Source organism: Salminus brasiliensis, chromosome 23 (genome assembly GCF_030463535.1).
Source record: "Salminus brasiliensis chromosome 23, fSalBra1.hap2, whole genome shotgun sequence".
NCBI classification, from domain to species: domain Eukaryota; kingdom Metazoa; phylum Chordata; class Actinopteri; order Characiformes; family Bryconidae; genus Salminus; species Salminus brasiliensis.
In genome coordinates this window covers 28254770-28277870 of record NC_132900.1, presented here as the reverse complement: position 1 = coordinate 28277870, position 23101 = coordinate 28254770, and the positions used below count along the sequence as shown (strand labels likewise).

At 42.0% G+C, this 23101-nt stretch overlaps 1 protein-coding gene across 1 annotated transcript in view; it reads left to right on the top strand.

Annotated features, from left to right (window-relative positions):
* The first annotated feature begins 1577 nt into the window (after positions 1-1577).
* The window catches only part of fbxl7 (F-box and leucine-rich repeat protein 7), a 54504-nt gene continuing 32980 nt past the window's right edge, over positions 1578-23101 (top strand). The window contains exons 1-2 of the mRNA XM_072669319.1: positions 1578-2081; positions 11187-11276. Of these exons, the coding sequence (XP_072525420.1) occupies positions 2045-2081; positions 11187-11276 (127 nt within the window). The 5' untranslated portion in view covers positions 1578-2044. The remainder of the gene's footprint in view (positions 2082-11186; positions 11277-23101) is intronic.

Sequence of the window (23101 nt, the reverse complement as noted above, 5' to 3'; positions counted from 1 at the left end):
GTGCACAATACTAGTCAAAGACTGTTTAGTGTAGGAAAGTGTATAACAACAGTCCGAGTGTAGAGTTTAGTGTGTGTGTGTAGTGCACAACACCAGGCAGAGTGTAGTGTTTAGTGTAGGGAAGTGCACAACACTAGTCAAAGACTGTTTAGTGTAGGGAAGTGTACAACACCAGTCCGAGTGTAGTGTTTAGTTTAGGGAAGTGCACAACACCAGTCCGAGTGTAGTGTTTAGTGTAGTGTAGTGTACAACACCAGTCCGAGTGTAGTGTTTAGTTTAGGGAAGTGCACAACACCAGTCCAAGTGTAGTGTTTAGTTTAGGGAAGTGCACAACACCAGTCAGAGTGTAGTGTTTAGTGAAGTGTAGTGTACAACACCAGTCTGAGTGTAGTGTTTAGTGTAGTGTAGTGTACAACACCAGTCCGAGTGTAGTGTTTAGTGTAGTGTAGTGTACAACACCAGTCCGAGTGTAGTGTTTAGTGTAGTGTAGTGTACAACACCACTCCGAGTGTAGTTTTTAGTGTACTGTAGTGTACAACACCAGTCCGAGTGTAGTGTTTAGTGTAGTGTAGTGTACAACACCAGTCCGAGTGTAGTGTTTAGTGTAGTGTAGTGTACAACACCAGTCCGAGTGTAGTGTTTAGTGTAGTGTAGTACACTACGCGGGGGCAGTGGTGGCTCAGCGGTTAGAGCGCCGGGATATCGATAACAGGGTTGTGGGTTCGATTCCCGGGCTCGGCAAGCTGCCGCTGTTGGGCCCTTGAGCAAGGCCCTTTACCCTCTCTGCTCCCCGGGCGCTGGAGTTGGCTGCCCACCGCTCTGGGTGTGTGTGTGTACTCACTGCCCCTAACACGTGTGTGTGAGTGTGTGTTCACTACCAGATGGGTTAAATGCGGAGGACACATTTCGCTGTACAGTCCACACTGTACAGTGACGAATACGTGCACCTTTATCCTTTATCCTTTATCCTTTTTACACCAGTAGGAGTGTAGTGTTTAGTGTACTGTAGTGCACTACATTAGTCAAAGAGTGTTTAGTGTTTGAGTGTAGTGTTTGGAGTAGTGTGTACTTCTGAAACTCTGTTCTTTATTGACATGTAAACATCAGATGGATGGGTGAAGCCCAAACTGCGGAGCCCCTAAAATTTCAAGATTAAAAATCAAATGTACGATTCCCTTAATTTAATAGACAGTCCCCTCGAGTGAACTCGTCGTTCCTTCGATTGAATAAATTTCTCCCTCCATTGAACTAAACCGTAAAGTGAGGGAACGATTTACTAAACGAGCAGCACTGGCAGAAGCAGGCCAGCAGGGGGCGCCTCGGTGACTCTGATTGGGCGACTTTCGTCTGAAGTAATACAGATCCTCGAGACCGTAAACCATCCAGACTCGCACGCGGAGCAGTGCTCGCGCACAAAGTCATCATTATTAATACTCATTCGGACTTTTATTGGACTTCTTGGCGAACAGCTGCACGAGCTAAGATTTTTTGTCACCCTTCTGAACAAAGGTGGGCAGTTGGGGTCAGTTGAAGTCACTGTTAGCGGTGGTCTTTATTTGCACCACGTTTCGTTATAATAGTTTTTTATTATTAAACCTATTATTTATTTAGTTTTCACTATTAAATTGTGCGCGTGGTCGGCCCGGAGGGGAGCGCGTGCGCGGTCCAGTCCTGACGCAACAGTCCCAAACTTTTTTCCTCTTTTTCTTTTTTTTTTCTTTCTTTCTTTTTTTGCATGCCTGCTCTCTATCCGGGAGTCGAGCAGCACGTTAACGTTCAGGGTTTACGCGTTTTTCGACATGCACCACGTTTGGAGACCCTTCTAAACGATCCCCCCCTTTAACTTCCCAGCAAAAGCAGACGGGCTGCAGACGGGCCGTTATGGATCTGTTAAAGCGCAGAGGAGAAGGTCGGAGCAGCTAACGGTGGAGTTTATCGCCTCCTTTACTCCCTATCCTCCCTTTTCCTCGCCTCGACCCCGCGCTGGTGTGTATGGACCGTGTGGAGGGCAGCAGCGGGTAGATTATGCTGGGCGCTGGGCACCATGGGGGCGAACAGTGGCAAGCAGAGTGGCAGCGAAGGTGAGTGCTTCAAGGCTGAGCCATGGACGTTGAGTCATGGTCGAGCTTCTTCTTCTTCTTCTTCTTCTCCCTTTTCTTCTCTTTATTCGTGGGCAGCACAAAACCTTGCCTGATTCTTTCTTCTGGACATGTCTGAGGACTGCATGGTCAGATTTGTCCTTGGTTTGTGCTGCATGGGATATACAGTCTTTTTAAACCAACAGTTTAACAGTAACTTCATCATGGTGGGTTTTGCTCTGATGGGGAACCCACTTAGGGTGTGCTCCTAGAGGCTATGCTTTGGGTTTTGAGGGTCCATTTGGTGGAGCAAGTCCAAAAAGTAAGCTGTGATGTATACTGGCAAGAACACTCTCAAAAGTTAAGGAGGTCTGGTTTCACAAGGACCCTTAGAAATGAACAGATCCTTAAAGAACCATTTTTGTAGAGGAGATGCCAAGGGAGTGCCAGGAACCCGGTTTAAGGTTTAAAGAACGTTCCACATGATGTGAACTAACTGAAGGATAAAGGGGGCAGGAAGGGTACTTGTGAACTTTCTTTTTTTTTTTTTTTGAAGTTTTAAGAACCGTCACACATAGTAAATGATCTAAGACGAACCCTTTAATCATGGGAAGGTTCTTAATACTCAGATATCGTACGTCTCTTATATGCGGTATTCTTCAGGGAATCAAAAGTGGTTCTTTGGTGGAATCAGAGAATCCTTTCTCTAGCACCATTATACTTCCAAGCTGTGGTTATTTTACAGTACGAGACGAGAATTAAGGTCAATATTGATTATCTTCCATTGGCAACAGTCAAGGGGTTTGATCTACATAGTAGGCAGCAAGTAAACAACCAGATCAGGAAAAAAGAAATAATGTGCAAGTGTAAGATTTTGAGGCATTTATGGCAAAGGCTTAATTGTGAATGCTAGACGACTGGGTCAGAACGTCTCCAAAACGTCTGGCAGGTCTTGTGGGGATGTGGGATTGATGCTGATGATGCATCTCTAACAAGCATTCATGAAAATGTGTGAAACCAATGTGTGATAAAACTTAGTATACTCCCAACTCCCACGTCCAAAATGTTTCATGACCCGCTTGACCTTACCAAAGATATTTTAGGAGCTATATTTTAATTATACTGCCAATTAACACACCCCACTCCTCTTAGCATTAGCAATGCAATGCTCCCGACACTAGGAGGGTAAGGAGGGTAAGGACCGATGCAGCATTACCAGGCCGCCAGCACGCTCAGAGGAAAGCGCCGCTCCAGTGGATTAAGACGCTGCCGCTATGATCTCAGGATGGTTTGAATCCCAGGTCAGAGTCTAAGAGAGCACAGTTGCTCTGTCAGGGAGGGGTTGATGGTACTTCCTCATCACATCATTCCCAATTTGATGTTGCTCATCTGATAGCTGTTGTATTGAAGCTGGAAATCTGCTCTGATCATGCTGGCTCAAGCTATTTTGCACCCTCCCAGGGTTGGGGGCATTGATACAGAGGTTGTGTAATTGACCTTCCAAATTGGCTAAAAATTTGTGTAAATTTAGAAATACAATATTATTAAAAAAACTTAGTTCCCTCTATTTTGTGCTATTGTACATGAGCCAGGCGAAACACCTGATGAAGTCCTTAACAGTGATGCAGCTTGGACTATGGTTTTGCTTGGTAGGTTTTTAAATATAGCTTCACTCTGTTCTTGACACTCTGTTCTAGAGGCATATCGTCCATTCCACCATATTGAGTATCATGTAAATGTCTCAAGCTATCACAGTGTAATTTTACTGCCATTGCCCATCCTCAGTTAGCACCTTCAGAAGGTTGAGTTTGAGCAGGGACATCACCAAACTGCTGGACTGTTCAGGACAGGACACCCATACAGAACCAACAAGTCACGATGTTTAGTCCTTCTCACAAAGTGAAGACAGGCACTGAGTCACTGAAAGCTGGGTACCATGACTGGCAATTTGGCCCAGGCCGTGTTTAGAACATTTCATAACGATCAGCACTGGTGCCAGGGCCCTCTCACCCGCAGAATGAGCTCTTGGCCGCGTCGGAGGCTTGCGGTGCGCTAAAGCGCACCAGATTTCTCAGGAAGGTCAAGGTTTGGCTCGTCTTCGGAGCTGGCACTCGGAGAGCAAGCCAATAAATTTCCACCGAGATGGTACCACAGCTCTGGAATTTCCAAAGTTCATACGGTCCCACCTATCATTACACTGTTTGCTGTGCCCTGACAGGTATGCAGCAGCTTCAGGATTAGAACGGACTTGGAGGGTAGGGTTTAGCAACTGATTTTGGAGTTTTTAAGCATCTTTCGCTGAAAGAAACGCTGATCTGGGGCTGTGATTGGTCAGGAAACATCATGATAGCAGTTATCGAACGCGATATTGTGCAGCCCTGCTCTACAGCAGCTTCTTCTCAGTTATAATTGTGGAATCATCAGAGCATTGGCATGACAGCCTTGGCCATGGACCACAACGTCTTAAAAGAAATTGTAGCCTCTGAAACCTAGTTGTGGAGGTCTCTTGTTGACAGGTGGGGTTAGAAGTGATTCACCTCAGCAGACATGAAGGTACCACCATCCGCTCTGCTGCTGTCAAAAGTGCCAGGCAGAAGAAAGGGCTAATTTTTGCGAGCCATGAATAGAAAGCTCCAGAGACAAGGAGTGTTTTGAAAAAAGTGGTTTTCTCAAACCCCAAAACTGCTAAGAGCTTAGCTTTGGGCATTGAAGGGCACCGCAAGAAGTCTTGAAAGAAAAAAACCTCCTGGTATGTTCAAGCATGAAGTGTACGTATAAAACAACTATCCACAGAAATTTCACTCTTGTTTGTTTATAGGTCGCTGCTCTTTTTGGGCTGTTGTATGTCAGGACAGATGTGCATGAGCTTATTAAGTGTCTTAAACATTAGACAATTGGAGCTTCAGTCACTTAGTCACTTTCCATGTATTACCAATTACAAAATGATGACAATAAGCTACAATTACTACTTTGTTTGTCAAATTGTTCCCTTTTACTCCCAGTTTGGCACTGCCAATTAACCCAACCATATGTAGCTCCCCCTAGCACTATCAATGCTCCCAACATTAGTAGGGTATGGACTTAACCAATGTAGCCTCTATTACATGCAAAGCCAGCCACCACCTCTTTTCAAACTGACACGCTTTGAGGAAAACTACTAAATGCTACACCAGCTTTGGCACCACAAATGTGCCTGTGCTGGCCAACATTGCTTCAACAGTGATAAGGGGAGAGAGCGCAATTGATTCTCAAACAAAAGGTCGATTTTCAGTCCCCGTCCACATGTATCTGGATATTTTTGAAAACATATGTTTTTATTTGTGGTTTTTATTCACATTAGAATGCAAAAGCGACTCCAATATTCACGTGAGCATACCTGCCCAGCAGGGACCGTTAACACCTCACAAAGTTGGATGTGAAAGTCCTCAAGGAACAAACACAAAGGCCAAAACAGACCTAAAAACAGCGCAAACCTGAAGCCCATTTTCTACAACAAAGGTTACTGCATTGTGTACAAACAGCAGGTCGGATTTGTGCAATGAAAGAAGTTTAAAAAATGTTACATTGCTGAACTGACACCATTTCTGAATCCTCCACACACTGCTAATCAGGCAGAGAGGTGGAGCTTTAGTAGCTTTTTCCCAAACCTGAGCGCAGTACTTTCTGTCTCAGTGTAATTAAAAGCTAGCCACACACAGATTAACATCGTGATGTCAGTGTTCTCGAACATCTCCACCCTGGAGAGTGTTTTCCAGTCACCTAAAATGCAGTGTTTGTGTGGATTGTAGACCAAAAAGCAAAAGAGAAGCTATGTTTTTGAAAATATCCAGATACGTGTGGCTGCAGCCTCTGATTCCAAGCGCTTGGCAACTAAGAGTCATCTCCATAGCTTGGACTTGATTCCACACAGAGATGTTTGTAATCTGCTGTCAGCCTTTAGCCAGCCTCTCAGCAAAGAGGTGGCCTTCCATAACGATCACATCAATAGTATTTTACTTTGTATTAAGTGGAAAAATGCACTAAATGGCCAAATGTTTGTAGACACCCTTCCAATGAATGCATTCCGCTACTTTAAGCTGAACCCAGAGCTGACACAGATGTACAAATGCACACACACGCACACACACACCTTGTCTAGTCACCGAAGAGAAGTACTGCCAGTAGAATAGGACTCTCTGGAGCAGATAAACATGATGAACCTTCTGACACCATGCTGCCTAATGCCAGGCGTGGGCTAGATGAGTATAAAGCCTGGAACTGGAACTGACTTTGTTCTCTGGAATGATGGTTGGTGCTCCATCCAGTACTTTTGAGATAAGTTGGGGAGTTGCTGGTGAGGTGGGGTGGTGACCATCATCTAATATCCTGACCTCACTAACACTAATTACTCCAACAAAAGCAGGATAAACTATTTTTTTATTTTTTATTTCAGAAGATAGAATAAACTAGCAGGTGTCCCAATACTTTTGTCCATGTAATGTATGTAAATTAATCAACCAGTGTTGGAACATCTACCCACCCAAAAGAGCAGACAGAGGAGTTTTAGACACAGTTTAAACTATAGTAATCAGCTGAGCTAATTTAACTAGTGTTAGCTAGTGCCACTTTTCCATCAATGGGTGCGAAAATAGCACTTGGGGTCTGTTGGATGGTGCGGTGGAGCTGGGGATCCGGCGCTTTCCTCTGAGTGTGACGGCTGCCTGGTAATGCTGCATCGGTAACAGTTAGAAAAAGGGGTGGTGACTGGTTTCACATGTATGGGAGAAGTCCTTACCCTCCTAGTGTCTGGAGCATGGCTAATGCTAAGAGGAGTGGGGTGTGTTTTTTGGCAGTATAATTAAAATATAGCTATCATTAACTCCTAAAATATCTTTGGTAAGGTCAAACGGGTCACATAACTTCTCGGAAGTGGGAGATGGGAGTATACGAAGTTAAAAAGTGCAGATCATAGTAGTGTATTATAGTGTATTATTGATTAATTTTGCCAGATTTCTCCTTTTCTATGTGTTTGAACTGAGGAGACTCGATTGGCACCTAAAAATGAGAGTCATAGCCGACTTCAGCCCGTCTGGAATTGAGAAGCCATATTGCTGCTTTTGCTTCTGGATCCACTTCAGTGTTGATGACCATCATAAAATTGCCAGAACAAAATGTGTTTGTTAAAACAAAAACAATAGAGCACCCCAGTCCTGAAGTTTACCGCAGTTATTTTTGCTCACGGGTTCTGTTACCAGCACAGGCCTGTTCTCACTATGGCCTGATTTTAAGCACAGTGTTTGCGGCCAGTCTAAATGGGGGCCAGGCATTCCTCTACATATTATGATACGAGGTAAATAACTTTAATTAAGTCTTAACCCCTAAACCCATCAACTCTTAAACCATAGTCTTATTATCTTGTCATGTCTCTTAAGACTTATCAAACAGTCATGCCATGACTATCGTGAATTATTCAAAGTGAAGTCCAAGGGGTTAATGAATGACGTCACTGACCCCACTGCGTTCCTCATAACCTCACTGGTCCAGTTGGTTTGCGAATCTCCGTCCACTTTGGTTAAGACTGAGCCATTCGCCTTCAGCCTTGATGGTCCACTTTGCTGGTGGCCCGTGCATGGGAACGAAGTGCGGGCCTGGGCAGGTCCCATCATTACAATGTGTTTAGCCTATTAATCTCACTCAGAGTGAAGTCTGCATTCTTTAGGGACAATAGACAATAAACAATGCCGGTGATGTAACTGGACGTCAAATTAAGGGGCTAAATGCATGAGCAAGGGCCACTTGGTCCGACTCGCAGGCCTTTTACCGCTCAGTTTGATAAACACACCCACAAATTAATGCACTGATATCACTGCGAGACTATTTCATGAAAAACAGGTCTGTTTACACAGCAAAGCATGATTTTTCCCCTCCTGCCCGGTATGTGGGAGCTCCCTCTGTCAGACCTTGTATGGTCAAATAAAAAGCTTACGCGAGCTGTAGTTGTGTTTGTGCTTGTAGTATTGTTGTAAACATACTTTATAGCGACGTAGCTCTGGAGCACATCTTGATCCATGTGGAGGTGGTTTTTTTTTGTTGTTTTCTTCGAGGAGCTTTCCCACCACTCCGTCATTGTCATTGCCAATTTCGTGTGCTATTTATGCATCGATAAAACCTCCCTTAACCTCTAAAAACTCCTGGGTCATTATACTGTTGTTCTTAATGTGTATTAGTCTGTAACTGCTGCAGTAACTGTGAAACTACTTTTTCGAGTTGAGTAGCTGAGAGAGAAGAGCTGAAGTGTGGGCCCACATTCAGACCCTTAGGGTTTAAGGGGTTAATGGCATGAAACTAAAACACTTCATCAATGTATGAAAACATGTGTGATTAATCAGAGTGTTGCAGATCACATGACCCTTCTCTCGCTCAGTCCAGTTTGTTGGTCAGACTTTCTGTCTTTGGCTTTCAGTCTATCTGTAAGGGATGCCAGGATGATTATGTAAGTTTATGATGAGCAGGAAAGAAATGCAAAGCATTCGTTGGCAAGATTTTGTAACTGTGGTTGATGGGGCTGGACAATACTTACAAAATACAGTGTTCTGACTGTAATGCTATAGATCGTGACTGCAGTGCGCCTTGAAATGTATGGCAAAGCAATAGCTAAACTAAATATGTAAACATGGAATGGAAACACTGAATGGAAGCTAGCAACTGACAGTTAGCATGATGTCATAGCTAGGTAAATATGTAAATATGGAATGGAACCTTGGAGGAAACAGTTAGCGTGATGTCATATCTAGATAAATATGTAAAAATGGAATGGAACCTTGGAGGAAACAGTTAGCGTGAAGTCATAGCTCGCTAAATATGTAAATATGAAATGGAACCTTGGAGGAAACAGTTAGTGTGATGTCATAGCTCGCTAAATATGTAAATATGGAATGGAACCTTGAAGGAAACTGTTAGTGTGATGTCATAGTTAGATAAATATGGAATAGAACCTTGGAGGAAACAGTTAGTGTGATGTCATAGCTAGATAAATATGTAAATATGGAATGGAACCTTGAAGGAAACTGTTAGTGTGATGTCATAGTTAGATAAATATGCAATGGAACCTAAGAGGAAACAGTTAGTGTGATGTCATAGCTCGCTAAATATGTAAATATGGAATGGAACCTTGGAGGAAACAGTTAGCGTGATGTCATAGATGGATAAATATGTAAAGGAACCTAGGAGGAAACAGTTAGCGTGAAGTCATAGCTCGCTAAATATGTAAATATGAAATGGAACCTTGGAGGAAACAGTTAGTGTGATGTCATAGCTCGCTAAATATGTAAATATGGAATGGAACCTTGAAGGAAACTGTTAGTGTGATGTCATAGTTAGATAAATATGGAATAGAACCTTGGAGGAAACAGTTAGTGTGATGTCATAGCTAGATAAATATGTAAATATGGAATGGAACCTTGAAGGAAACTGTTAGTGTGATGTCATAGTTAGATAAATATGCAATGGAACCTAAGAGGAAACAGTTAGTGTGATGTCATAGCTCGCTAAATATGTAAATATGGAATGAACCTTGGAGAAAACAGTTAGCGTGATGTCATAGCTCGCTAAATATGTAAATATGGAATGAACCTTGGAGGAAACAGTTAGCGTGATGTCATAGCTCGCTAAATATGGAAATATGGAATGGAACCTTGGAGGAAACAGTTAGCGTGATGTCATAGCTCGCTACATATGGAATGGAACCTTGGAGGAAACAGTTAGCGTGATGTCATAGCTCGCTAAATATGGAATGGAACCTTGGAGGAAACAGTTAGCGTGATGTCATAGCTCGCTACATATGGAATGGAACCTTGGAGGAAACAGTTAGCGTGATGTCATAGCTCGCTAAATATGGAATGGAACCTTGGAGGAAACAGTTAGCGTGATGTCATAGCTCGCTAAATATGGAATGGAACCTTGGAGGAAACAGTTAGCGTGATGTCATAGCTCGCTAAATATGTAAATATGGAATGAACCTTGGAGGAAACAGTTAGCGTGATGTCATAGCTCGCTAAATATGGAAATATGGAATGGAACCTTGGAGGAAACAGTTAGCGTGATGTCATAGCTCGCTACATATGGAATGGAACCTTGGAGGAAACAGTTAGCGTGATGTCATAGCTCGCTAAATATGGAATGGAACCTTGGAGGAAACAGTTAGCGTGATGTCATAGCTCGCTAAATATGGACTGGAACCTTGGAGGAAACAGTTAGCGTGATGTCATAGCTAAATAAATATGGAATGGAACCTTGGAGGAAACAGTTAGCGTGATGTCATAGCTCGCTAAATATGGAATGGAACCTTGGAGGAAACAGTTAGCGTGATGTCATAGCTAAATAAATATGGAATGGAACCTTGGAGGAAACAGTTAGCGTGATGTCATAGCTCGCTAAATATGGAATGGAACCTTGGAGGAAACAGTTAGCGTGATGTCATAGCTCGCTAAATATGGAATGGAACCTTGGAGGAAACAGTTAGCGTGATGTCATAGCTAAATAAATATGGAATGGAACCTTGGAGGAAACAGTTAGCGTGATGTCATAGCTAAATAAATATGGAATGGAACCTTGGAGGAAACAGTTAGCGTGATGTCATAGCTAAATAAATAAATAAAAAAGACTTTAGACTTTTGGGTGTTTTTATACATGATCTTTAACTGATTCACTACATATGGGGTAGGTATCAGAGCCTTGCAATGCTTTCCAGCTCCAGTAGGAACAAAAGCATGATTGGTTCTTGTGAAAATATCGGCTCTGCTTGGGCTTGGTTCTGTGATTTCTCAGTATGCAAATTCTGCAGCTTTTTGCGATCAGTAATGTCAAAGGACCAGCACTGCGATCGATAACCTCTATATGGTGCAGCCCTCGTTGTTGGGTAAGACTTCCATTGTGTTTGCTGGTAGGCTACTGTTTGTACCGTGTGCACCATATGCACCCAAATCTCTCTCTCGCGCTCTGTCTCTCTCCATCTTCTTCTTTGTCTCTCTCTTTGTTCATTATGACTAACATGTGCCGTAGCGGTGAGCGATGTTGCGGTGGGTGTCCTGACGTGTCCTGGGGGGTGTTTCTGTTTCTCTCTGATTGCAGGGAAGGCCAGTTCCAGCATTTCCTCCGACCTGAGTTCAAGTACAGATCAGACGTCCACCAAAGCTCCAAAGAATGCAGCTACCAGTGAAGGTAGGGCATCTGGTCCTCATTAGCTGTCACTGGACTGCCTTTTCTTTTTTCCCCTCCCTCTTTTTTTGCCTTGTTGACTATTTTTGGAAAAAATGAGGCCTTTTTTGAGACGCTTTATAATGAAAATAAAGCAGTGACTGTGATCATCGCTCCGAGTGGAGGATCTGAGTCGATTTTACTTTTCCAAAATTGAGTCTGCAGTCCTGCTCTGTTTCAACAAAAAAGAGAGAAACGGCCTTAAGGAAAAAGTTGCATAGTTTGGAAGTGTGTACATTGGAAAAAATGGACTAGAAGGTCAGGATAGTCAAACCGTATCTATTAGTTTTTATTTATATAATTTAATTATTTATTTATTTATTTTTACTTTAAAGAAGCAAGACGTTCTGCAAGAAATCCGATGTACGCAGCTTTCCACTAAAGCCAGATGTAGTCGTTCAGCCAAGCCATGTCCACCTTTGCCTTCTTTAGTTTAGCACTGCAGCTATGAGGCTACCGTCACACAAGTTGTTCCAGTAAATAACGACTAGCACACTGTGGTTTTGGATGTAGTTTGACTGGAAACTAGGGTTGGGCGATATGGTAAAAATATTATATCACAATATTTAAGGATGTTTTTTACAATATACAATATCTATCATGATAGATGTAGTGATGGATTTTTAAAAAACTACCAATCAAATACTCATTGTATGTAATATGTATTATACTGTACATACATAATGAGTACAGTAATTTTTATTCACATCCACTGCACTTTACCCAGTTAAACCAGTCTAGTTACAATGAAATTAAATGAGTTGTAATGAAACATGCAGCTGATCAGTGTTCTTTAATCACTGATAATAGCCTCAATATGCGTAGAATAGCATGTTGTGTATCATGATAACTAAATGTATTACAATATGATAAAATATTGTCATATCAAATATGTGCCCAGCTCTACTGGGAACTATAAAAAGTAACAATTTTTCTTCCTGTAGCTCAAATCTAGTGATAGTTTTTGGCAGCAGGTGTTGTGCCATGTTCCATTTTGAGCAGGTTGTTAGAAATGTGTGGGCATGTATTCAAACTCATTTACTCTGAGAATAAATAAATGTTGATTAATTAATTGATTGATTGATTGATATATATGACTTCTAGTGTTTTTAGCAGGTGCCTTGACTGATTGACCACACATGAGGTAGTGAAATATCACATAATATCAAACTACATTTATCACCCAACCTTTTCTATAATGAAAAGCTTAATTATGGGCTGAGCTTTGTTGGCGCTGAATCAGTTCTCCACATTGTCTTGCACGATCACACCAAGTCCAAAATAAACACAGCTGAGGTTTAGTTAGCTGTCTAACATTAGAAAGTCGTGTTCTGGCTGTTTTTAGTATCATATAATTGTTAGCATTGAGTATAAAACTATGAGTATACAACCCATTGCAAACAATTATATGATACTAAAAACAGTGAAAATGAATTCTGTGGATGTTTTATATGCCAAATATGGCAACACCAATTTTACACCAGCTAATGCTAGTTAGCTAAGTATGCCTTTTCACTAGCCATATATTTAGACAAATGTCTTTCTTCCAGACAACATATCTTTGTCTCAGGAGAAATAAAGCAAATTTCTGTATTATATTGACGAAGGATCACTGAATTCAAAAAAAAAGAAGATGAGCATTAGGTTGGAAGACGTTCACTAGAAAACTTAGAAACTCCTCGAGTTCCTCTTCTAAATTTACAGACTCCAAAGGGATTTCTCAGATGTGTAGAGCCATAAGAAATGATTGGATTTGACAGTTTTAAGTATGTAAGGGTTCTACAGCTAAGATTTTGGTGACCAATGATGAGATTAGGCGGAGATCTTATTATTCAAATAGGTTTTTCTGTATGTTTTTGTTGTTGTTGTTTTTTTCTTTCAATTAAACTGGTATATTACTGAATGTAAACTTTTGCACTGAATCAGATCAGCCTTGTTAGTATGTGGTTCAAATGGTATTTCTCGACATGCGACTGTGGTTGACCGATGAGATCAGATTTCATGTGGTATTTTGGTCGCTTGAGGCATGGTGATTCTTGACATTGCAGTTTTTCAGTGACTGCATCCAGAAAGATCTGAATATCACTGCAAGAGCTTGTTAGCTTGTTAGTTAGTTAACATTATAAGCTGACCAGGTCAGCTTACACCAATGTTCTGTTTATGTTGAAGTTGATTAAGTGTGCAGCGCTGGTGTGAAATATACTATGACCCTCTGTTAGCTAGTTATAGTAGCAGTCAGGGAGGGTAATTTACTTTTACACTGTTGCTGTAAATACAAATTGTGTTATGTGAGCTTATGGACCTTATGGACAGCTGTACACATGCATTTGTTGACAAGCTAAAAGATACAGGAGCGGCATCTGAAGGTAGAGAAGAAAGTGGACTGAGGTGGTAGAGTAATACTACAGGATTTTGCACAAAAATGACTGTGGTTACGGAGCATTATGCAGTTCTTCCCAGCGGCTTTGTGCAGTTCCACCAAATCTCCATAGTGCAGTAGCAGCGTTCCGGCTTGGAGTGAGAATGACCGAGAGGCCGTTCTCCCTGTTGCAGTCAGTTGAGCATCAACATGATTCATGATGCAAGGTGCAAGATGCAAGATGCAAGATTTGAGACCCTCCCAAGTCAGCGAATTCATGCGTTTGTCATTATAATAGCAACTAATATGGATATACAAGCAAATGTGGTTACAGGATGACCAAATAAATCCAATTTAGGTTCTTGCAACCTGAAATCCAAACACTCAGTCTAACAAAAACAGACTTAAGAAAGTGTGAACACAGCTTTTTGGTCTGGGTTAATAAAAAAATGCTTATTTTAAGTTTTGGCCTGTAGTACATTCATAACCGCACCATGATTGTCCTTGCCCAACTCATTGTCGCCAGAAAAAGTCTTTGAAACAACAATAACAGTCTGGTGTAAGGGAGGGGGGGGGGGGTGTGGAGTGTGTGGAGGGCGGAGAGAGTGTGTAGCTCGTGGAGGGCGGAGGTTTCTTCTCCAGGGAGGGCGTGCTGGGAGCCAGGCTGCGGCGTGTGTATGTGTGTGTGTGGTTGCAGGCCGGAGTCCATCTCACTTACCCCCCTTTTCCCGCCCTCCCCCGTGGTGCCGGGCTTGTCCCAGTCTCAGTCTGCCCGCCGTCGACCCGCAGTAATGTCAGAGTTGCACTCCGGCCGACGGCCTCGGAGAGGCTGATTTATGGATGCTGCTTCCCGCGTCAGCAGGAGGGAAGAGAAAGGCCTTATCCTTCATGGTGTAAACTACGCTTAGCCTATGCTTTGCTGGCTGCGAAGCTGAACTGCTGTCATTATCAACACCCCGTTTTGCCAGAATAGCAGCCTTGCCTCTATAAATCAAGTATTCTTTTAAAAGGGACCATATAATAGAAAAGCAAGTGTTGCTTTTATCATTGAAGGACTGTACCGGTAACACCCTATTCTTCTGTATTTAAAACTGTTGACTCGCACTGTGGGTGCTCACTGATTGGTGATGGCACGCTCTGAAAACAGGTGGGAAAAAAACAAGCCCACCGTAGTTGCAAGTTTAGTGACACTGAGTTCGACTGAAAGACAGAGCAAGCAAACCTGGATCAACCAGTCTACTGAATGAGGCTGAAAACAGTGGAAAACACTCCTAAGACCATTCGCTCAACTCCGTGCTCTCAGATATGAGGCTTCGTCCTCTAAACCTGTGTGATTTGGGCCTCAGTTAGCTGGAACACGGCCTGGGTTGTGGTGTTTAGCCTGCTAGCTAACTTATCTAAGCCTAGAAAGCCGGCTATAAGTCCGAACACAGCAGAACCGGTCTCTCATTTGCCCTTTCTGTTACTTCCAACACCAGTTGCTCGACTTTACTCCCTCAGACACAAGTTTTTATGGCCAATACCATAAGCAACACCCTGAGTGGACTGTAAGCACTGAGAAAAAACCCAGAAGGTCGCTGGGGTCCACTTTACCTGCATTAGACCAGCTGTCACCCACCAGACTTACCACCAGGCTCCCCTACCACCTGTGTCAGACCAGCTGCCCACCCTCCTGCCACTGCTAACTGCTGCCTACCTAACGACTATGTTAAAATTTACATCGAATCTAAACTATCTGCCACTATCATTATTATTAACACCATTAACCATCACCAAAGGAGGATGGGTCCACTTGTGAGTCTTGGATCCCCCCAAGGTTTCTTCCTACAGCTCTGAGAGAGGTTTTCCTGGCTACTGTCGCCTTTGGCTGCTCACTGGGGGCCTTGGGTTTTCATGTCGTCTTATGTTGTTAATTTCTTCTATTTTCACTAATTGCTATACAAGTACATTTGATGAAGATGATTGATGAAAGTGAGCGGTACATTTTAAAATATATTTTCTTTAGCCCAAGTTTAGTCCAAACACGTTAGCATGTGAAAGGTTTGGACTCATCGCTCCCCACTGCATTCCAGGCAGATGTAATCCTGGATATCACCAGGTGATTTAAGGCTACTGCGGGTCGTAAGAATAAAAGGCCGCAGTGCAGTGCAAAGGCCACAAACTATAAAATAAGGATTTGTGAGTGTTTGCTTACCCTGCACGCTGCATGTGGTCTGTATTTGTCACGAGGGACCGGAGCGCTGCGAACAGCCAAACTTCGGATGGGTTGAGGAAGCGCTCTGTTTATTAAGACAGAGAATTCCAACGTGGTGGGATTGGGTTAATGTACGTCTGCTGCCTCATTGTCTGCCACTGCTGGAAAGCTATGCGCACTGGTTCGCTCCTGGGTGACTCATCCGGCTTACTCAGTACTGAAAAGAATGCTGAGCTAAACCGGCTACTGTAAAGCGTTGGGGCAGCGCAGCGTCAGCTCGGGCAGATAGCATTGTTCTAAGAGAGTGGCCTTTCTTACCACTTCCTTAGTGATAACTGACCAAGGCCACGTTTCCCTTGCAGCAGTGTGGCACTGTTCGAATGCAGCGTGTGCTTGGCACGTAGCATTGAGAAGCGCCATTGTGTGGGTAGAACACAAAGCCGTCCCGGGTCTTCTGAAGTTCTTCACTGGGGATATTTGATGTCACGCCTCCTGTGGAGTTTTCCCTCACCAATGCCGCATGTAAGCCCCCTGTGAGCATATTTAAAAGTTAGGCAGCGTGCCGAACAGTGCGCCGTAGTGCTGCTGTCATTCTGGAATGTGACTCTTAACCTTAAAGTACATATTTTGCACTTGGTCTGGTTTGTCTAGTCCATCCCATGAGTTTCTAAACACAGCACATATTGGAAAACTGCCAGTAATATCTGCTAACTATAAGAATGGACTAAAGTACAGACGAAGACCTGCCTTCGATGGCTGCTAATGCTGTATTTAGCAGCATGTACTTTTGTCCAATTTAACCTCTAGCTAACATTAACCATGGTGGATAACATTTAGCTAACATCAGCTAGAGTAGACACCATGCAGCTAACATCAACCATAGTCGATGACATCTAGCAAACAGGTAGTTTACATAATATCAGTAGGTAACAAATATTAACCATGGTCGATTAGGGGTGTAAGAAAAATATTGATAGTAGAATATTGAAGTATCGCTATATTATATTTTGCAGTACTGCATCGATTTTCAAAAACAGTATACATTTTTTATTAATAGTTTACTTGTAAAGATTGGTGTCAGAAAGGGTTCATTTTGTGGTTCAGATCCCACTGCTGGTAGAAAAGTAAGCATTTTTATAGTAAACTTTATTTTTTTAAAAAAATTTTAATAAAGTTTATATGAAAATAATTATTAAATAAAAAATATTGCAAGAAATTGTTTTGCCTGCAGTATCGCAATAAATCACAGTATATTGAATCGTAACCTCTACCATAATGCATCGTATCACCAGGTTCTTACCAATACACAGCCCTATAGTCAATAACATCTAGCTAACATAAGCTAGAGTAGACAACATTTAGCTAACATCAGCCATAGTTGATCATATCCAGCTAACCTCAGATCGAACAGCTAACATCTAGAGTAAATGTTTTATTAATGTTACATAAATAATATTTGCTCCTATTATTTAGACAACAGTTCCTTAATATCAGACCAAGTCGTGGGAACATTCCCTGCTTGCTGGGCTGGAGGGCCGTCCAACCTGAAAGTAGTGTACAGTGGAGACCAGTTTTAGATGGTGTTGAGTAGGCGCTGGTGAATTTGCTGCACACTTGTGAAATGCCTTTCAAGTGCAGTTAACCCAGAAATCTGACTGTTTGGAGGAGTGACAGGTTTGTGTTGTACTGCATGGAGTGTATAAAAGCTCGTTTTCAGGCCCCATCGAGAGTGTGGAGGAACGCAGAGCCAAGGTCGGATTGATTTTATCAGAGGTAATTAGGCCAGCGAGCTTTCCTAGCCCTGCTGGAAGCAATCATTAGCCCCACGCTAGCTCCATCTTTAAGCAACATGTGTTTTCTGGGCTAATCCTTGAACTGTAAACTGGGCTTTTTAAAAGATGACTCTAAAGGCTTTGCTCAAGACTAGATGCACTGGATGCTCTGCTCAGCAGCACAAAAAGAGGAATCTACATTTTGGATGTACAAAAATGGATGTTTCAGCGTTGACAGATATGCATATAAACAATATTAATTATTGGTTTGGTTGGCTCACAATTTCCATATTATAAAGTCCCATTTATCCTTTCGGCAATTAGAGGGGTGCTCACAAGTGCCGTAAGTGTGCCATTCTGCACAACACAGGACAAGGACAACATCCATGTGAATTCAGCAGCGGTGTCTTACCCAAAATGAGGCAAAGTATTCATTTACAGATAATGCATTTATTTGTTACTTGGCTCTGAGCTGCATTACACTTGTAATCTAAAAGTCAGCACTGCAGACAAGCACATGTAGAGCATGCACATTGACAGGCTTTAATGAGGCCGCCTCCTCAGATGAGCTCGCAGGTTAACACGGCTAACTGGTACAACATTGACTGCTGACCTCAACTTTTACACAAGATCTTTCTCCTCCATAATCATGTTAGTAGATAACCTATAACTTACATCAGCTAGAGTAGAGAATGTCTAGCTAACATCAGCTAAAATTGCTAACATCTCGTTCATTTCAGCTAGAGCAGAAAACATTCAGCTAATATCAACCAGAGAAATAAACATCTAGCTAACATAAACTAAAGTAGAAAATATCTTGTTAATATCCATTTTAGAGTAGATACCATCTAACTAACATCAACTAGAGTAGATAACCTCTATCTAACATCAACTAGAGTAGATACCATCTAACTAACATCAACTAGAGTAGATAACCTCTATCTAACATCAACTAGAGTAGATACCATCTAGCTAACATCAGCTAGACTAGATACCATCTAGCTAACATCAGCTAGACTAGATACCATCTAGCTAACATCAGCTAGAGTAGATACCATCTAGCTAACATCAGCTAGAGTAGATAACATCTAGCTAACATCAGCTAGAGTAGATAACATCTATCTGATATCAGCTAGAGTAGATAACATCTATCTGTTATCAGCTAGAGTAGATAACATCTATCTGATATCATCTAGAGTAGATAACATCTATCTGATATCATCTAGAGTAGATAACATCTAATTAACATCAGCTAGAGTAGATAACATCTAACTAACATTAGCTAGAGTAGTTAACATCTATCTGATATCATCTAGAGTAGATAACATCTAATTAACATCAGCTAGAGTAGATAACATCTAATTAACATCAGATAGAGTAGATAACATCTAACTAACATCAGCTAGAGTAGTTAACATCTATCTGATATCAGCTAGAGTAGATAACATCTAACTAACATCAGCTAGAGTAGATAACATCTATCTGTTATCAGCTAGAGTAGATAACATCTATCTGTTATCAGCTAGAGTAGATAACATCTATCTGATATCAGCTAGAGTAGATAACATCTATCTGTTATCAGCTAGAGTAGATAACATCTAACTAACATCAGCTAGAGTAGATAACATCTATCTGTTATCAGCTAGAGTAGATAACATCTATCTGATATCAGCTAGAGTAGATAACATCTAACTAACATCAGCTAGAGTAGATAACATCTATCTGTTATCAGCTAGAGTAGATAACATCTATCTGTTATCAGCTAGAGTAGATAACATCTATCTGATATCAGCTAGAGTAGATAACATCTAACTAACATCAGCTAGAGTAGATAACATCTATCTGATATCAGCTAGAGTAGATAACATCTATCTGATATCAGCTAGAGTAGATAACATCTAACTAACATCAGCTAGAGTAGATAACATCTAACTAACATCAGCTAGAGTAGATAACATCTAACTAACATCAGCTAGAGTAGATAACATCTCTGGATGAACTGATTTTAGAAATAGTGGATCGCTCCAGTCTCCGGCTTCCTCGCTCAGTCCTCAGTGACAGAGGCAGCGTCTGCGTCAGACCAGTGGAATTCACTCTCCCTGTCTGAATGGACTTTAAGGGAGAGCGAGTTGCCTCCCCACAGGAGGAGCCCTCATTACTGGAGCTTTATTAGATTTCGGAGCCTCTCTGCACACGCTGTACCACAAGCACAAGTATCGTCTTGCTTCGTGCTCCTTCACGAGAGGCAGTACGTGACTCAATTTGCAGAGAATATTAGGAACCCGAGCATCTGTTTTTTTTAAAACCGGGTTTAAAGCACATTTGTTTAGGCTAGCGTTAGCTTAGCTTATTGGGTTTCTTTTGACTCGTTATGCTGTAATTTGCCAGAATGTGCTGTCGTGTGTTTAGGCTAGCATTTGCTTCATGTTATTGAGTTTATTGGGTGTCTTTTTACTTTATATTGCATCATTTGTAGCAATGTGATGTTATTTTGACGAATTTACTTTTCATATAAACTAAAAGCTACTGTTCAGGATGTTCCAGTGTTTTTTTGCATCTTCAGTTAAAGCAAGCTTGAGATCATTTAGACTAGAAGACTCAAAGAGAATGGGGGTGGTCGGCACAGAAGGCTAGTTGCTGACAGTTGTAAGATCGGGATGAGAAGCAGTATCTCTAGAACTCTAAAAATGCTTGGCCTCCTAATTAACATTCATGTATTGTGGCCCAAAACTATCCCAGCTACATTTACATTTACATTTACGGCATTTAGCAGACGCTCTTATCCAGAGCGACTTACAAAGTGCTTTGCTATTTACCCAAGAAAAACCTCAGCTAGTTAGAATAGACTAATAATTCAAAAGATACTTCTAAGCTTAGACATTGCTAAACACAAGACAATAAGGCGACCATAGTACTCAGCTATTCGTCCAAGTACTCTCTGAAGAGGTGGGTCTTCAGTCTGGGTTTGAAGACAGCGAGCGACTCGGCCGTTCGGACACCCAGGGGCAGCTCGTTCCACCACTTCGGTGCCAAGACAGAAAAAAGCCTAGACGCTTGTCTTCTGTGGATTTTGAGGGATGGCGGGTCGAGCCGAGACGTACTTGAAGCTCAAAGGGCTCTTGGTGCAGACCGGCTTTTGACCATTGCCATCAGATACGGAGGGGCTGGTCCATTCTTGGCTTTGTAGGCCAGTGTCAGGGTTTTGAATCTGATGCGGGCAGCAGCTACAGGAAGCCAGTGGAGAGAACGCAGCAGTGGAGAGAACGCAGCAGCTATAGAACCACATTTTAACGTTTGCCATAGTTTTGTGACCCGACATGTGACCCGACATGTGACCCACAGCATTTCTGTATTGGGCCAAAACTGGCCCAACTCTAGCCAGCTATGTTGCACCCAAATTCAGTGTGGCCCAGAACTCGACCCTAACCCATCTGCTCTTGTCCAAATATTTGTTGCTTCTAATGAAAATAGCATTTAGCTATTTTAAGGTGCACCACTTGCTGACGCAGATGTGCAAATGCACACAAGCACACAGTTTTTTTAGTCCCTGGAGGGACGTACTGCCAATACATTAGGACTCTCTGCAGCAGATAAGCATGAACCTATTGGCACCATGCCTAATGCCTAATGACAGGCGTGGGGTAGAGGGGTGTAAAGCCCCCCAGCATTGAGCTGTGGAGCAGTGGAAGAACTGTGTTCTCTGGAATGATGGTGGTGCTCCTCCGATACTTTTGGGATAGGTTGGGGAGTTGGGGATGAACCGCAGTGCTCCTCCAAAATCTAGTAGAAAGCCTTCTTCTCTTCCCCCAACCCCTTTTTTTTAATACCCTCGATTTTGGCAGTAAATGAATAAACAGGTGTCCCAATACTTTTGTACATATAGTGTATGTTGGTATACATGCTATATTTTGATTAATTAATCTCTACTCTCACTTAAGTTCAGGAGTTGTGTACTTCGTCCACTTCAACCCCGCTCTCCCCTACTGTTATTAATTGTTATTCATGTCTTATGACAACTAGTCCGTGCTATGGCTAAGACAAGCAAGTATGGAATCCTTCTGGGAAAGAGCGCTCAAGACGTTAGCATATTTAGCATGTGCGCTATGCGTATTTGGCCTGTGTACTGAGAGGTGTTGCTTAAAAAGTGATGTTTTCCCTCCAAAGTTTTCTTCGGAAATCTGAGCTCCACGTCTGGAGCTAGCTCGAGAGGGGGAGTGTGGGTTGAGCTACAGTTCACTCAAACACACACATTTGCATGCTGTGGGAGGCAGCGAGGGGTCTCTCTCACACACACACACACACACATACACACACACACACACACACAAAGGTGCTCTCTCAAACACATGCACAATCCTCCACTATCCTGGAAAGTGGTGCATAGCTACAGTCACTGATGGCAGTTTTCCCAAGGCAGCGTTCCAACTAACCATTTATTTTTCTAAAATCCTTGCCCCAACGTTCCATTTTAGTTATGGGAATATTGATGTGAAATGTTCCCCAAACATCGCAAGTTTTTTTTTTAATGGTTCCAGAAGTTCTCCAAAATGTTACCTCAACCTGATTTACACCAACCGCTTAACGTTCTACAAACATTTATTTAGTATGGTCAGAGAACAGTCAGTATGTCCCTTAATGTTCCCAGAACATTTCTCTCAAGTTAGAACAACAGTTCCCAAACGTTACTTCTGCTGGAATGACTAATAGAGTCTAATATCGGAAGGACTCTTATTGGAACGTTCTGAAAATGTTTTTCCTAAGACTTCCTGAACTTTCCAAATAACTTTTACCTCAGTTTCATTTGCAGTGACCATTTTAACATCCAAGGAATGCTGTCTTGGGTTGTTCTGCAAAACAAAAAACATATAGTCTAGCTTTCTTAAAATTTTTAGATGTTCCTAAGATGTTATTGGTGATTTAGCAGGATGTTTCTAGTGAAAATGTTGGAATGGAATCTAAAAACTTTTACAATATGTATTTGTTTATTAAATTGAAATTTGGGAAATTAACTTACCAATAATGTCATGTAAACAATGTTAGGAAAATGGACTCAAGAAATTACTTAACATCATTCATAAAATATATTTAATAGAAATGCACATTTCTTGTGAGGTGAAAGTTAGGACACCCTGTGGCCTAATGTAACAGTATTTCCCCCTTTGGCTTAAATAACTAACATTACGTGTTTCCTATAACCATCAAGCAGTCTCTGACAGCTGGTAGAAAGATTTTCCCATTCCTCCATGCAGAAATCTTTCAGCTGTGTTTCTCAGTGTTCTGAGATCTGTTTAAAACCCTACCCAGACTCCTCTGCATCTACAACCTTCTTTCTCAAGGCCCCAGAGAGCTCTTTGGATTTGGCCATGGTGATGATATTCACCACTAACTTCAACCAATAAGAGCAGACCAGACTAAATGTCTATGGTCTACATAAGACAGACTCCTCCAGAATCCTCTCTAACCA